General features: G+C 37.9%; 2 protein-coding genes across 4 annotated transcripts in view; both read right to left on the bottom strand.

Moving 5' to 3' along the window:
* slc27a4 (solute carrier family 27 member 4) overlaps window positions 1-6,571 on the bottom strand; it is an 18,576-nt gene extending 12,005 nt beyond the window's left edge. Inside the window, exons 1-3 of the mRNA XM_043250180.1 lie at window positions 6,265-6,571; window positions 3,311-3,472; window positions 535-929 (exon numbers count right to left, since the gene is read on the bottom strand). Coding sequence (XP_043106115.1) covers window positions 535-929; window positions 3,311-3,471 — 556 coding nt within the window. The 5' untranslated portion in view covers window position 3,472; window positions 6,265-6,571. The remainder of the gene's footprint in view (window positions 1-534; window positions 930-3,310; window positions 3,473-6,264) is intronic.
* Window positions 6,572-7,588: 1,017 nt separating this feature from the next.
* On the bottom strand, window positions 7,589-11,230 carry swi5 (SWI5 homologous recombination repair protein). Of its 3 annotated transcripts, none has more exons than XM_043251078.1 (5): window positions 11,010-11,230; window positions 10,866-10,920; window positions 10,542-10,651; window positions 9,251-9,345; window positions 7,589-9,030 (listed from the first exon to the last, which is right to left on the bottom strand). In XM_043251078.1, exons 1-5 carry the CDS (start codon window positions 11,084-11,086, stop codon window positions 8,852-8,854), a joined length of 516 nt encoding a protein of 171 aa, XP_043107013.1. In that variant the 5' UTR covers window positions 11,087-11,230; the 3' UTR covers window positions 7,589-8,851. The 3 variants fall into 3 exon arrangements, with proteins under 3 accessions (XP_043107013.1, XP_043107014.1, XP_043107015.1); XM_043251079.1 differs by having other exon boundaries at window positions 7,589-8,916; window positions 11,010-11,226; XM_043251080.1 differs by having other exon boundaries at window positions 8,882-9,047; window positions 11,010-11,229.
* Between the last annotated feature and the right edge of the window lie 4,505 nt (window positions 11,231-15,735).

Raw genomic sequence — 15,735 nt, 5'->3', positions numbered from 1 at the left:
TTAAAAATGCTATGATAAGGCTCCATATTGTAAAAAAACTATCTACTGTTCCCAACGAGGCCGTAGAGTTGGGAGGCCTGATTCATTTCAATAAAGACGTTTGCTTGGATGGTTAAACACAAACTTCATTTTAAGGAAATATTTTGTAAAAATATGTTCCAGACGCTACTTAATTTTGCCAAAAAAATAGACAAATTACTGCATTATTACTTGCACATTCTTAAAATGCTGTGCAGGTTTTTGGATTCAAAATTATGGGTTGGTTCATTCCCAGGGCAGACATTTCACGCGTTCATTTTCAGGAAATAATCTGCTAAATTATTCTGAGAAGTGACTTAACTATACCAACCATGTGAATCTAGTGAATTTGTTAAAAGATATTGCATTTAAAACACACGTTTCCCCTTCAAAAGAGCTAAAAACAGTTAGGTGTGTTAGTGGTTTGCAGCGCGGATCAACTCAAAAGCACATTTGACTGACTCCGTAAGAGCGTCTTGGTAAGCAGGCCACGGTTTACGTAGCGTCTCTCCTCACCATCTGTCAGCTCGCTGCCGAACACCACGGCTTTGGCGCTGGAGATGTTGACACAGTGCACCAGAGCCTCCAGCCTCAGGTTGAAGTTGATGAGAGCCGCCTCCACGCCGATCTTCGCCATGCCCAGCCAGAGCCCCACGTACTGCGAGCGGTTCTCCATGAACAGAGCGATCACGTCGCCCTCCTTGAAGCCCCTCTGGAGCAGGAGGTTAGCCACGCGGCTGGAGTAGTCGTCCAGCTCCTTGAAGCTCCATTTCTCGCCTGTTCCCTCAAAAATCAGAGCCGTCTTGTCGCCGTATTTCTTCACGGACTTGGCAAAAAGCTTGGGAAGGGTGTTGCGCTCGCGGAGGTTCCTTTTGACGTTCAGTTTCACCCTCAGCAACACACTGGCTGCACTGCGGAAGACAACATTGTGATTATGATTATATAGCGTTTCATTGAAAATAACTACTATAATGCTCAAATATCAGGAATAATTCTCATGTTTTCATAATGTTTCTGAATGACACCTGTCCTGCTCACCAAGGCTGCTATATTGGGAATATATAATATATATAAAATATATATATATATATATATATATATATATATATATATATATATATATATATATATATATATATATATATATATATATATATATATATATATATATATATATACACACACACACACACACACACACACATATACATATATAAATATAATGAATATTATTACTATTTAAAGTGACAGTTTCCATTTAAATATATTGTAAAATGCAATTTATTTCTGTGATGGCAAAGCTGAATATTCAGCATCATTACATAATCCTGCAGAAATCAATCAAATATACTGACTTGCTCTGTCTTTATTAATTTTTATTGGTGATCAAATCAACAATCATCAACTATTTTATATATAACGTAATAAATGTTTCTCGAGGATCAAATCAGCACGTTAAAATGATTTCTGAAGGACACCGGAGGCGCCAGAATAAATGCCGTAATATATTTAAAGAGAAAATAGATTTTTTTTATGCACTACTGATTTTACTGTATTTTGATTAACACAGGAGACTACAGTCATCTGTTTGATGGTGATTCTAGCCTCATTAACTTCTTGTTCGGGGACAAATGACAAATCTGTAAGTGGCAGGAAGTAGTTAGCGTGTTGTCCAAACAAACACAAACACCGTCGCTCTGCTAAAAGCGCTGATCCCTGACCCTGAAGAGTCCTCACGTCCATTAACAGCCGCCCTAAAAGCCTCCGTCCTCCGATCCGGGCTCTTAGGGAGTAATCTGTGCGGCGGATACGATAACTAACTCGGACTGCTAGCCGGGGTTTCGCCTTTTTGCAAACGGAGAAGTTAACTTTTGATTTAAAAAAAAAAACGCTCAGCAGTCATGCTTCAGATTACTCAATTTGCATTTCAAAAGCGACTCTGTTTGAGGAAAAACAAGCTGAACCTGCCAGGAACAGGCCAGAGAGCTCAGCTCGTAATACAGGAACGCTCAGGTTGATGTATTACATGATCACCGTTCACAAAACCATCAATCAGATCGCATTCATAAACTTCAATTAATACATTACTGAGCAAAATTAACTATTGCATATATTTAAAAGAACTACTAAATATTTAATATTTAATGCATTTAATGATTTTCATTTTTAGAGCCGTTACATTTACTATGACATTCTTTTTTGTGCGTTTGGATGTATAGAGCACAAAAACAGACATATTTCTTTACAGGGATAGTGAAGGAAAGCCAAGCTTCGAGCTTGTGCTGAGTTTATGGAATTTAAAACAGAGTTTAAGATATTTAAGACCCATTTCCCTGAAAAATGCATTCGGATTGACATATAATGACATATAACATATGACATATAATTAGCTCTGACAGGACACTGTTTGCCAGAAAAAATGTCCAGAATGTGCAGAGCTGAAATATGCACAAAAATATTTTTACATTTATTTTAACTAGACATTAAGGTCCCTGCAGAACTACTTTTCCCTTATTTTCATATTGTGTTCCTGTATTTTTTAATAGTTCAGATGACTCCAAAAATGTAAAGAAATTCATAAAGTATACACGAAGAGATTTTAGATAAAAAAATAATTATAAATTACAGATAACTAACACAATAAAAATACAATTACCTAAACTTAGTTTTTAGATAACCTAATCTGTTTTTGCAAATAAACTCTTCATATATTAGTGCTGTCAAATGTAATCCCCCCCCAAAGATGATTTATTTTTATTTCTTTTAATTGCAATTTTGTTTTGTTTTTTTCTGAGCAAAAAATAAATATGATACATTTTCCCTAATTTACATTTTATTCTCCAAAAACTTACCGAGACCTTAAAAGTAAAAATAGATCATTTATTTACATTTAATGTGCTTTCTGCAGACAATATTTTTTTGATGCAGACAAATTGATGTCCTTGACGCATATTATATATATACATGCATATATATATATATATATATATATATATATATATATATATATATATATGTATATGTGTATATATATATATATGCATGTATATATTTATATATATATATATATATATATATATATATATATATATATATATATATATATATATATATATATATATATATATATATATATATATATATATATATATATATATATATATATATATATATATATATATATATATTTAATATGTCATGTTTATATATTAAATATGTGTTCATAAGAATATATAAATGCTTTTACATGTAAATGTTGTTAAAAACTATAAATTGTAGCATTTGAACTTACTGCAAATCACGGTATATGGTCTTTGAAAACACATGCAAGGACTTCCATCCTCCAGAACCCAGGAAGAAAATGAAAATGGACGGCAGAACCTGGAACCAGGACAGGCCGACGAACAGCCTGAGCACGACGAGAAGAGCCGTGGAGCACGCCAACCTCAGCATCCTGACACACACACACACACACACACACACACACACCATCACACGACAACTTCAGCATCGTTTCTCAACACCAGACTACTGCATTTACATTTCATCTGACCTGCGTGATACAAAAATATATTTCGATCATTGACAAAAGTCGTAATATAATCATTATAAACCTGATCATTACGAGAGCTGATAGGCAAAACTGAAAGAGATTAAGACAAGATAAGGTCCTTAATCATATCAAGAGAAGATAGCTGCTGCAGAACACAGATCTTTGGCCTGAATGAATGTGTGTTAAAGGTACAGCGGTCCAGAGGGGAGAAAAATCAGTCAGACACTACATATATATACTGTATATATATATATATATGAACGTTATCATTCTGTCGATTTGCATTGTGGCTGGACACAGATGATCGAACACTGACAAGAACTTAAAATGTTAATTATTAAAATGCTCCTTTACATTAAAGCGCACTGAAGCGTTTCCAGGCCTTCTACGGCACTAAAAACACTTGTGAAGTAACTAGGGTGGATTGAATGTCAGTGACGGAAGGCAACGGGGCTATTCGATCCGTGCGATCCTCTCCAACAGCTCATCTGAATGCAGAGAGGGATCACACGAGCCCCAAGTACACCTGTATAAAGGAGACCGGGGCTAGTTGTCACAAGGGTTTTATCTTCGTAACTAAGATTTTGAGTCAAAAGAACAATGGGATTTCCATATTTCTCTGAACAAAACTGTATGATATTGCAATATCTCTTGCTAAGGCAGTTAATACATAGCAGGTTGTAAAATGCTCTGGCACGAATTAAAACTTTGAGCGACCTCGGACCCTGGATTTGTAGCAATAGGCAAAAAATACAACCGCATGAGTCAAAATGATCGGTTTTTCTTTTATATGTCAAAAATCATTTGGATAATAAAGAACACGCTCCATTAAGATATTCGGTACATTTTCTGATTAGTGACACGCTTGGCTAAGGACTTCTTTCAGACAGCTTTAAAGGCAATTTTCTCAATATTTGATGTTTTTTCACCCTCAGATTCCAGATTTGTCCCTTTTGCTTGGTTTTGTGGTCCAGGGTCACATAATAACACAGCTTAATAATTATACAGTTTATAAATGTGCCGATTTCTGCTTTCTGATAGCGTATATATATATATATATATATATATATATATATATATATATATATATATATATATATATATATATATATATAAATGTAAACGTTCAAAATAAATAAATAAAATAAAATAAAATAAATATATATATATATATATATATATATATATATATATATTTAATTTTTTGAATGTTTATATATATATATATATATATATATATATATATATATATAAACATTCAAAAAATAAAATAAATAAATATAAAAATGTATATATATATATATATATATATATATATATATATATATATATATATATATATATATATATATATATATATATATATATATATATATATATATTTTTTTCACTTCAAGGTGTGTCTAGACAGAAATTCTATTAATCAGCCTACTCTGTAAAATCTGTGTGACAACTAGCCCCGGTCTGATGCACCTATAGATTTTACGCCATTTTCACACATCCTAAATCTTAAAACTGACGGAAATTATGGTTACACGTCGTCATCATCATCATCATCATCATCGTCGTCGTCGTCGTCGTCGTCGCACGTTTCCGCTGCAGCAGGGAAATCCTACAATGTGCGTCTGTCTGTCCTGATTCTGAGTGAGGGATGCTGGAGAGGATCCACCCGCCCCGCGGAGCAACGTCTGTTCAATCCCACAAACATAATGATAGACGTGCTGTGGGTGCGGGTGGATGTTAAAGCGATGCAGAAGAGCCAGCAGCAGCAGCAGCATCATCATCATCATCAGGCGATGGTTACCGCAGAGCCCGGAAATCTGAGCGAGCACATTGGCTACACAGCACTGTAGTGACTCATTTCCGTGAATCGGCTCTTTCGAACAGTTCAAATTGTTCGCTTTTTAGCTACTTGGTACGCCACCTCGCGGTGGTTAGAACACCAACACAACTCGTATTTACAGTAAACAATGCTACGGTTTTCGTTTACAAGTTGAAACTATTTGTATATATTTTAAATAAGCCTCTATATAGAGTATGCGAATATTTTAAATATCTGCAGTATTTACGCCACTGAAACGTCAGCCGATTTAGGCTAATTCTAAGCCAAATACGTCCATAAGGCGACTTTCAGTTCAAGGAGTCGGTCAGTTGTTGAATCCAGAACCGCTCGTACCGATTCGCCAGCGCATCGATCAGTCCGTTTACTGGCTCGGTTGAAAAGATCCGATTCACAAGAACGAGTCGTTTGCGAATCGGTCATCCCTACAGCACTGCAGTAACGCTGGGGCTCGCTCTACTGTTACAATCGCAAGATACATTATAAGGAATTTACGCATCACGTTATATATATTTACAAGACCGAGCGTAAACCGTGACGTTATTTCATCAGGCTCGGTTGCGCTGCGTTATTCGCTGTCCGTGTTATATTAAAAAAAAAAGCCTAGTGCGGATATCTGGCATCCTTTACCCTTTATCTGGATTTTGATCAATTAAACTGTCCCATATGCACCGCATCCATTAGCCAACATAACGAAGACACGGTGTACGCCGAGGCTACTGTAAAAATCCGAAAACGCATCTTTAACCGGCAGCTGACAGCCACGATCATGACGACTAATGATACAGGAGATTCCGGAAATGGACAATGATTAAAATATTTGAAACGTGGGTGTCTGTGCTCCGGGAAATACCTGGATTTCGGTGTCCGTGGTCACAATAGCGTGTGTTTTATGGCAGAAGGGGAACCTGTCCGGTACGATCCCACCTTGATCGGCTTAAGCGAAACCTCCGCCGCGTTTACCTGAGCGCGCGCGCCGGTGTGCAACGGCCACACGCCCGCCTTTTACCTAATAACCGCGGCGTCTTCGGTAGACTTTGCTCCCGTTTATTTCATTTTTTCATTCTTATCTGTTATCGCTTCATTGTAACGACGGCTCGTAGCGCTGGTAATTCCAATGACCTTATAATTTTCTTACTGGAGCCCGCCTCCTCTCTATTCGCCGGCGCTCAGAGTGCGCATTGATTGACAGCTCTTTGTACCAATCGCGTTCTCGGAGCGCCGCAGTTTCGCCCAGGAAAGGCGGGGCTTAAAGTCCTGTCAAGGAAATGTGGCCCGGCCAGCGAATCATCGCGGCAGTTTCCGCCCGGTAGTCGCAAAGCAGCTCCGCAGGACCATGAGGCGTGATGGAGGAGGAGAAGGAGGGCTATTGTCAGATATCTGCCCATCTGCTTGCCGTCGTAAAGGCAAAGCAGCTGTTTGTGTGCATTAAAATCATATAACGTAAATGAAAACGTGTTTAGAGGCAGGCGTTTTTACTTCAGATCGATGCAGTGAAATTATACAGATGCAGCAAAGGATGTTTTTTTTATTTAAAATGTACGAATCCGTAATCCGGAAGCGTTAAACACTGTTCATCTAACTTAATCACTTTCTCTTTGAGAAAAAAAAAAAAAATCGGATTATTAAAGATGCTAAATTAATTCGACCATGTTTTATTCCTTATATGAGTTTATGGTTTTATCGTGCACAACCAGCACCAATTACTATGCATAAAAAAAATAAATGTTATTTTTTTTAATTAAATTTAAATGACCTCCTAAACAGCTTACTCTTATTTTTCAATTCCTGATTAAATTGTTTAGTTTTCAACTTTGCTGTTTTATGACTAATCACAATAATTACTTGTTCATTCACACACATGGGTAGCTGACGAAAACTGGACTGTGACCTACGGTGTGACAGAAAGATAACACGCATCTATTCCTATTTATTTATTTGGCAAAATTAAAATTGCATGTGGTAATACAAGCAAACACACATTTGTTTCGGTTTCCTATATCCCGTTTGGTAACATTTCACAACTGTCAGTTTAATAAGGCAGATTTGCTATCAGTACACCAGATGGTTTTATCTATGCTATCCAAAAATATTGAGACACAGTCCAATATTCGCTATCTTAACTTACTTAAAGCGTACTTAGGTCAACTAGAAACAATTGAGCAATCACACAAATATAGCACATAAAATGAATTTTATTTTATGTAAATTAACAAACTGAAATCAACAATACTGCATAATTAAATCAATGGAATGGATGGAATAGATCACCCATAAACTAACATTTGTATTACACTGCTCCAAACTTTAATGACTAGCTTTTTTTTTGCAATGGAGCATTGTTTGAAGAACGTCCACGCTGCTCTTTGGGCTCTAAATAAGAGTTTTCTTCAAAGTTTCATCTCATTTTGGGTTCCGCGAAGAAATTCAGTCACAGGTTTAGGTTTTGAAGCAACGTGAAGGCGAGTAGACGATGACAGAAGTGTGTTTGCTTTAATTCACCAGATGTGGATGACACCTTCAAGGGTGTAGACAGATTCTCATACACGGCCTCTCGTGAAGAAAAACCCCTTGCTTTTGGCACAAACACAATGCGAGGAAAAATGTGTGCAGTGCAGGAGGCGAGATAAACTCCGAGGCAATTCTTCTCATAATGTTGACAGAAGCCTTTCCATTTCTTTGAAGGTTCATGTGTATCATGGATCGGAGTTAAAAAATAAATAGTTCAACCAAAAATCTGGTTAAAACGGATTCACCCTCAAGACATCCAGGATGCAGACGAGGTTGTTTCTTCATGGGAAGAGATGGAGAAAAAAATTGCATTACATTATTTGCTCACTAATGATGCAGTGAATGGGTGCCGTCAGAATGAGTCCAAACAGCAGATAAAACATTACAATAATCCACAGCACTCCAGTCCATCCTGTGAAGTCAAAAGCTGTGTATCTGTGTGAAACAAACGTATCTGTAACACGTTTTCACGTCGAACCTTCGCTTCTGGCCAAAAAAATAGGTTTACGATCTCTAATAAAGCTTTGTTCCGTGAAAAAGCCATTCACTCATTTATTCCCCAATTCAGAAGAATTAGTTATTAATTAGAAGTTAAAAAACGCCTCATGGAGGATTGTGTGTCTTTCAAACGTTTCACTTCATGAGCGCTGGACCGGAGCGCTGTGGATGATTGTGGCGTTATTATGACGACGGCACCCATTCACTGCAGAGCATCGATCGATGAACAAGTGATGCAATGCCACGCTTCTACATCTACATCAAAGCTCATCTACATCTCGAATGTCCCGAGGGCGAGTGCATTTTTTTTTTTAGCTGAACTATTCCTTTAAGAATGTTACGCGTCTCAGTTTCTCTCCTCGGACACAACAGCATGAAGAAAGCAGCCCGATGCATCTTCCAGGCGCTCCGTATCCTCTCACGAAGCTCAGTCAGTCGTCCAACTCGAGGCCAAAGTGACTGTACAAGTCTCGCGTGGTCACTCCGCGCAGGCCGGCTGAGAGAGACACAGAGAGACGGTTGTCTTTGTCGGCGATCACATGGAGGAGAATGACGTGGCGCAGACCCCCTCTGGCCCTCAGACCAGCTGAAGTCACAGCGAGGCTGGAGGCTGAAAATACCGGGAGTCTGAAAGGCTCCATTATATTACAGAACGCAGAGATAATACCAGAGGGTGCCATTATCATAATCCCGACACTAGACAGAAACGCCAAGCGTATGGAGGCTGTAACATGAGTGAGATGCGTGTAGGCCACGAGTGTTTATGGAGAGGAGATGCGTTGCGTATCAGACCAGCATAAATCTATTAAACGTGTTTTATCGGGACTCACCTAATCTGCCCAGCAGAGTTTGTCCGATGTCTTTGATGTCATTGTATTCGTGCAGCAGGTCGATGTGTTGATCCAGCTCTTCTACGACGAATCCCCTGCAAACGCAAAACAAAACCAGACGAACGCGAGCTCACTTTCATCTGACAATACATCACAGCTCTCTCTTTTCACAAAGAAACGAACAACAAAGAACCACGTTATTGTATTGTTTTAAAGGAGCAAGATTCGGTCGTGCAAAATTACTGATTGTTGCGTTGCTTTAAATACGACTTCATTTCGACTGTAAAGCCTTATGTATGAAAAATGTACAATTTCGAAACGGCTGGAAAACATGGCGCGTTTAGTTGCTTATTTTTAAACGGACGAAACGTGAGCTGAACATTATAACAGATAATATATCAGATCGCACTCTGTATCTCACAGCAACGTCTTTCTAAGACGATACGAAATGCTTAGTTTGATGACAAACGCTCTCGAGTTTCAAAACACGTAATGAATGTGACGCTTCGACGTCTGAGAGATGAACAAATAAAAGACTGCATCATATTTCACACTCACAAATGAGGGGACAGTTAGGGATAATAAACATGTAAACCCAAGCTTCAGACCAGTAAGCGTGCATGAAATATTACTAATATAAGTTAGTCCTCATTAAAAAAAGAACTAGAACTAGAAGCTAAAGGTGGACATTGGTAAGAAAGACAGGAGGCATGTACTGTGTATAATACCTTTTTAAATTTTAACCATGTTAATAATTTAGAAGCCTTAGAACAGGTTTCCTCAAATCTGGCCCCGGAGATCCAATGCACTGCAGAGTTTAGCTCCAACCCTGATAAGACTCACCTACCTGTGATTTCTAATGATCCTGAAGACACCGATTAGCACACTCAGGTGTGTTTGATCAGGGTTAGAGCGAAAGTCTGCAGGAAAGTGGATCCCTGCCTTAAAAGACTGCATCACGTATGGTTCGCTAGACATCAAGGGGTTAACAGAACGTTAGCATGTACTTGGGTTATTTTAAGTTCAGTTTCACTAAATGGAACAGAGTGAAGGATGGTCTGCAGAACAGAAGTGTGACAAAGAAAGATTCATTTTAATGTATGGTAAATGTATTCCTTTTAAAATGTTGCATACTATTGCTTTAATGGAATCAAGAATTCTACAAGCTTTTTTCATGAATCCCAACTGTCTCGCAGCAACATTAAATTAAGAAAACAGCTCTGAACCTAATATCGTCAGTATGAACACACGGCAGCATATTGCATCTCTTCATCCCACATTCACTACCTACTCCTTTTCCAACAAGGCGATCTCTGAATCCAGCCGGTCAAGCGTTTTCTTGAGCTCCTGGACTTCTTCCTCAGGACGCACTGGAGACTTCACCACACCGGTCTTCTGAACCTGTGACACATGCATGTCAACCTTAATTCACATATCTGATGTCTGCCATCAGTTTCTTTATGCTACGCAGCAAGTATCATGCTGCATGTTTTGTAGTTATGAAACTCCTGCTTTATAACAGGTCTATGCATCACGTTATTATCACCCAGCATTATTGAAATAGTCATCTGAATACATATGATTCAATTAAAAAAAAAACTTTCACTTCACGTACTGGAGATTTAAAACCTGAACTGACGCTCCTGGCGTTACATCCGGGATCTGGAGGTCTGTGTGGAGTAAACACACGTTACTCTTCACGTTAAAACAGGTTTGTGTTGAGCGCGTGCAGAGCCCACGACTTGCTGTATTTGTTTACCTTCTCCGTAAAGACACGCCCCTTTGCCTTGGCGTAACTTTGACGTGCGAGTCATCAACAACGGATTCCGCGTTCATTTGTAGCCCCGCTGTCGTGTTTATTTCTTCCTACGTTCAAGTCGAGCGTTCATACGCGGTTTTAATCGGCGAACATTTGACTGACGCGACTTCTGAGCGTTTAACGAGAGCCTGTAAGAATTCCCGCCTTGTTGCGTCATCACGCGTAATCACTCTGATTGGTTCAACTGAGTTATGAGCATTCTGATTGGTCTATTGAAACACTTCCGGTGCACTTTTTTTTAGATTTTATCACGCACGCACAGTGAAGCGTGGAAACAGATTTTACACTTTTCCCTCCATATGTATTTACGTTATACTGAATTATTTTGGTTTCTAAATTGATTCTTTGTCATAGAGTGTTTTCGCAAAAACATTAAAATAAACGACAACACGATTAAAATACGGTTTCTGTGAACCTTCACATACATATATTAACATGCAATAAACGGTGAAAGCTCAAATGTGAGAAATAACTTAATAGGGCTCATTATGTAGCTAATCAATAAACATTACGTAGGATAAATGAGTAATGCGGTCATAAATCAGTTTCATACCCTGTCGTTAGATGGCGGCATTCGACAATGTATGCAAAACCATAAAATGGGCACGTTAGAAGAATAGGTGAAGAAAAGAAAGTATTTAAAATTTCCCAGTAGGAAGTTAGAGATTAGAGATTAAACCACAAAAGCAGCGTTCATATCGAACATAGAAACAGTCAAACAAATCCTACAAGAAACAAAAATGTCTCACCAATGAGTAAAATAACCTAATGGGATTTGATTGTGGGATGTTTAGAGATAGTTACTGTAAATGGTCTAAAAATGTCTCATTAATGCACAAAGACAAGATATAAGTATGCAGACGTAAAAACGCGGTCCACTGACTGAACAGTGTTTGTATACCGATAATGACGTGACCTCCATGGCCCTCATCAGTTTGACACCTACTCTTTCTAAATCACTGCACACAATTAAAATTTGATTTAATTTGATTAACAAACTGTATAATGTGGAAGGACAGCATCTTCGTATGGATGAAGGGAATACAGCACGCGACCTTTAGACAAAGAACTACAAGAGATAAAAGCACCGTGTAAGGTGACGCTAGGTGTGTTATTGTTTTCAGAACATCGTGAAGACGTCGATGTAACGATGTAACGCACATCTGAAGTGTGTTTGGTGAGATGTTACACGCTTCCGTGAGAAGACTTGAGAAACGACGAGGTGGAAATCTCGCTCCAGAGCTCCCCTGATGTTTAGATGTAGTTATCGGGGAAGCTGCTCAAATTTATCACCTCTGCCAGTGTTTCAGAGTTTCTGCTGCACAGCGAGAGCGAGAGGAGAGAGTGTGAAGAACTAGTACATCACACACTTCATCTGTGGCTAGTGCAGGCCTGAAGGGATGCGTTCATGACACCTAGACGGCCTAACGCTGGGACATATTTAGTTTGTCACATAAATGGTGGAAGAAGAAATTATTCAATTGTATAAAATTATATTATATAATCAATTATATAAAAAAGAGAGTCAAGTTTATTTGCAAACACACCCACCCACATGCACACACACATATATATAATAAAACTTTTTGTTTACACAGTAACTGTGTGTACTGTTTATTTATTATGTATATAAATATATATATATAACACATGAAGAGACAGAAGGATGTGAGAAAGCCTGCATCCACAGAAGATCTGGGCTTAGTTCTTCAAGATGTTTGGAACGACCTACCTTCCTTGAGAAACCGTGTGTGAGTGTACCCAGAAGAACTGCTGCTGTTTTGGCAAAGGGTGGTCACACCAGATCTTGATTTGATTTTGATTTCTCTCGTGTTCATTCACTGCATTTTGTTCATTTATGAAAATAAATGTTTAACACTTCCATTTTTGAAAGCTGTCTTTGTTTACAGCATTTTTTCACACCTGCCTAAAACTTTTGCACAGTACTATATATCAATTATTTTGGGTTTAAACGTACATTGTTTTTGTGAGCGGCTTAAAATTTGCTCATTGAGTCGCTTAAAATAATTACCTACAAAGTGTTTTCATAAATCTTTATTCATTTACGAATCAAGGAAAACAAAATGGAGTGTTTATATATATATATATATATATATATATATATATATATATATATATATTCCCAGCACTAATTTATGATGAAATGTATGGTTTCTGATGTAACCCTATGCAATTAAGTAAAATACTTACCTTCAGTGTGCGCTGCAGATCTGTTCGAGGCACACTGACTCAGCGTTCACTGGAAGCGTCTACGTAAGATCTGTTCAAAATCCTCCGAGCTTATGGTCATTTCAGGAAGCGTCTGCTTACGGCTGAATAGAGGAAGGCTTTAAATAAATAAATAAAAGGAAAAGGACAAATTAGTCTATTCGGCCGGCACTCCTGAGCCATGTTTATTTATTCTCTGTCTATACAAAGAGCTGGGGGAGAGTGAGCGAGTGAGTGGGCAGGATGAAAAATCCTCCTCTCTTCCTCCAGATTTAAACAACAAGCCTGCGGTGGCTCTTCACTTCTCACACCAAACAAATAATACATTTTATTTGCATGATTGCGTCTGTTCGCTTCTGCAGAAAACCTGCTGACAAGACCAGCTTACACCAGCAGGAAACGATCACACCATCCTCATCGACAGGTTCATTAAAACACATTTTAGGTTTAATATTAAGAAATGTGAATTGCACAAATAGTACTCCAAATAAAGTTGAATTATCATTTTGAAATCGGTAAGCCTCGAGTGATAAGTCAGTAAATATGTTTATAGATTTGAACTAGGATTAGTGCAAAATGTTTCTAATATTCTTACTCTGGTAGTCATGGTTGAAGGCTGGATAATTTAGATTTATTATTCTTTTCCATCATTGCCTTGTTTTTGCTGTATTCACTCTTGACCTGAGGTGCAAGTTAATGCAGAGAGAACGAATGCATTTCTTTAAAAGGTTCTGTAACGATCGACAATAGTACTGTAAATCTCAATATTTATGTATTGACATTCCCATGCTGTTTTCTCCAAATGAATGAATAAAGGATGAATTGTTTTCATTTACATTCAATTTAAAAGCGCATAGGAATTACCTACGTTTTCTATTCCAGAATGAGAGTGGAAAACGGCTTCGAGAAACTCTCACAAAAATTATTAAACATATTTGTTTTCCACCGCTTTATACTGACGGCACCCATTCACTGCAGAGCATCCAATGATGAGCGATGCTGTATTTCTCCAAATCTGTTCCTATAAAGAAACAAACTCATCTACATCTGGGTCGCCTACGGGTGAGTACATGTCCAACAAATTTTCATTTTTGGGCGAGCTATTGCTTAAAATGTTTCATTAGTTTCTAAAGACCGCCCAAATATAAAGCATGTTAAAGATAAACTACACAGTTAGCTAAATTAGATTAGCTAAAGGTTTACAAAATCCAATTTCCTCGCATACCACAGTCATCTTTCAATGCTGACAAAATGGATTAATTATATTCCAGACTTATCTTGTACTGTAAAGATTTTTGTCCAACCAAATGCTCTCAAATATGAATGTCCCGCTCCCAATAGCATCTGTATCTGAACTGCTGAAAATCCCTTCCTGAGCTCCACACATGGCATGAATTCAATAGCCAGTACCTATTCAATTGGGACCGTGTTTCATTTGATTAATATGTTGACCAAATGAATTTGTAAATAGCAATCTTAAAGGGGTCCTATGACACAGCAGATGCATTACAGTGTAAAAGAATATTATTGTGTAGGCTACATACATAAGAGTGCAGCTCGCTCTTAAAGGGAATGGGAGATGAGACTCTGATTGGTTTATTGCATGTTACGCTCAAAATACACCCATTACTTATTAAGAGAATTGGAACAATCCATTTTGAGTATGCGCCTAGATGCACGGGTCATTTTTCCCTCGTTAAAATAGCAAAAGTGCACCTATGCCGAGAGCATTAGACTTTGTGTTTACATCGTTAAAATAGGGCCCCATGTCTGCATTCATGATAGGAGACACGACAAACAACCAGCACTAATGTTACTCTGTTATAAGAAAACGTAACGTACTTAAAGGTTGTGAGTCAGAAGCGCCAGACTGATCTTGAAGAGTTAGAATGATCTCACACTGCTCTGATTTCTAGTTGTGTCCTCTTCTGGACAAGGAAAGTAGTTTTACTTTCACAACGAAACACAACGACTCCAGAACATAGAGCCCGCAGAAACACTACAGACAGAATAATAGCTCCGCCTTCTTTCTTTGTAAACATTTGGGTGGTGTTATAAAAATAAACCCACTCTGTGACATAGAAAAGTGGGGGCGTGATTAAATGAGCTGTTTTACGAGGGTGTGGACAAGTCATACGTTTTCTAAAGAATAACTCTTTGGTTTTCAAACTTTAATCTTTGAAGCTTTATGGATCTTATCTATGCACTTATAACAGCTTATAACACTCCAAAGAGAAAGGAAATTAATTAATTCATCACATCATATGACCCCTTTAAATTATCACAAGTATATCTCGATTGCCTTTATCACTCTTCTTAGGCAGAATCCAGTCCAGCATGGAAAAGTTATAGATGTGGACACACATTTGCATGTTTATTTGCATTACATCATGTTTGTAATTCATAGCTGCCCACCTCTGAGACTCATCTAATGCTC

The sequence above is a fragment of the Puntigrus tetrazona genome, chromosome 10, assembly GCF_018831695.1.
Source record: "Puntigrus tetrazona isolate hp1 chromosome 10, ASM1883169v1, whole genome shotgun sequence".
NCBI classification, from domain to species: domain Eukaryota; kingdom Metazoa; phylum Chordata; class Actinopteri; order Cypriniformes; family Cyprinidae; genus Puntigrus; species Puntigrus tetrazona.
Note: the sequence above shows the minus strand (reverse complement) of the source record. Positions and strands in the feature narration are given on the sequence as shown.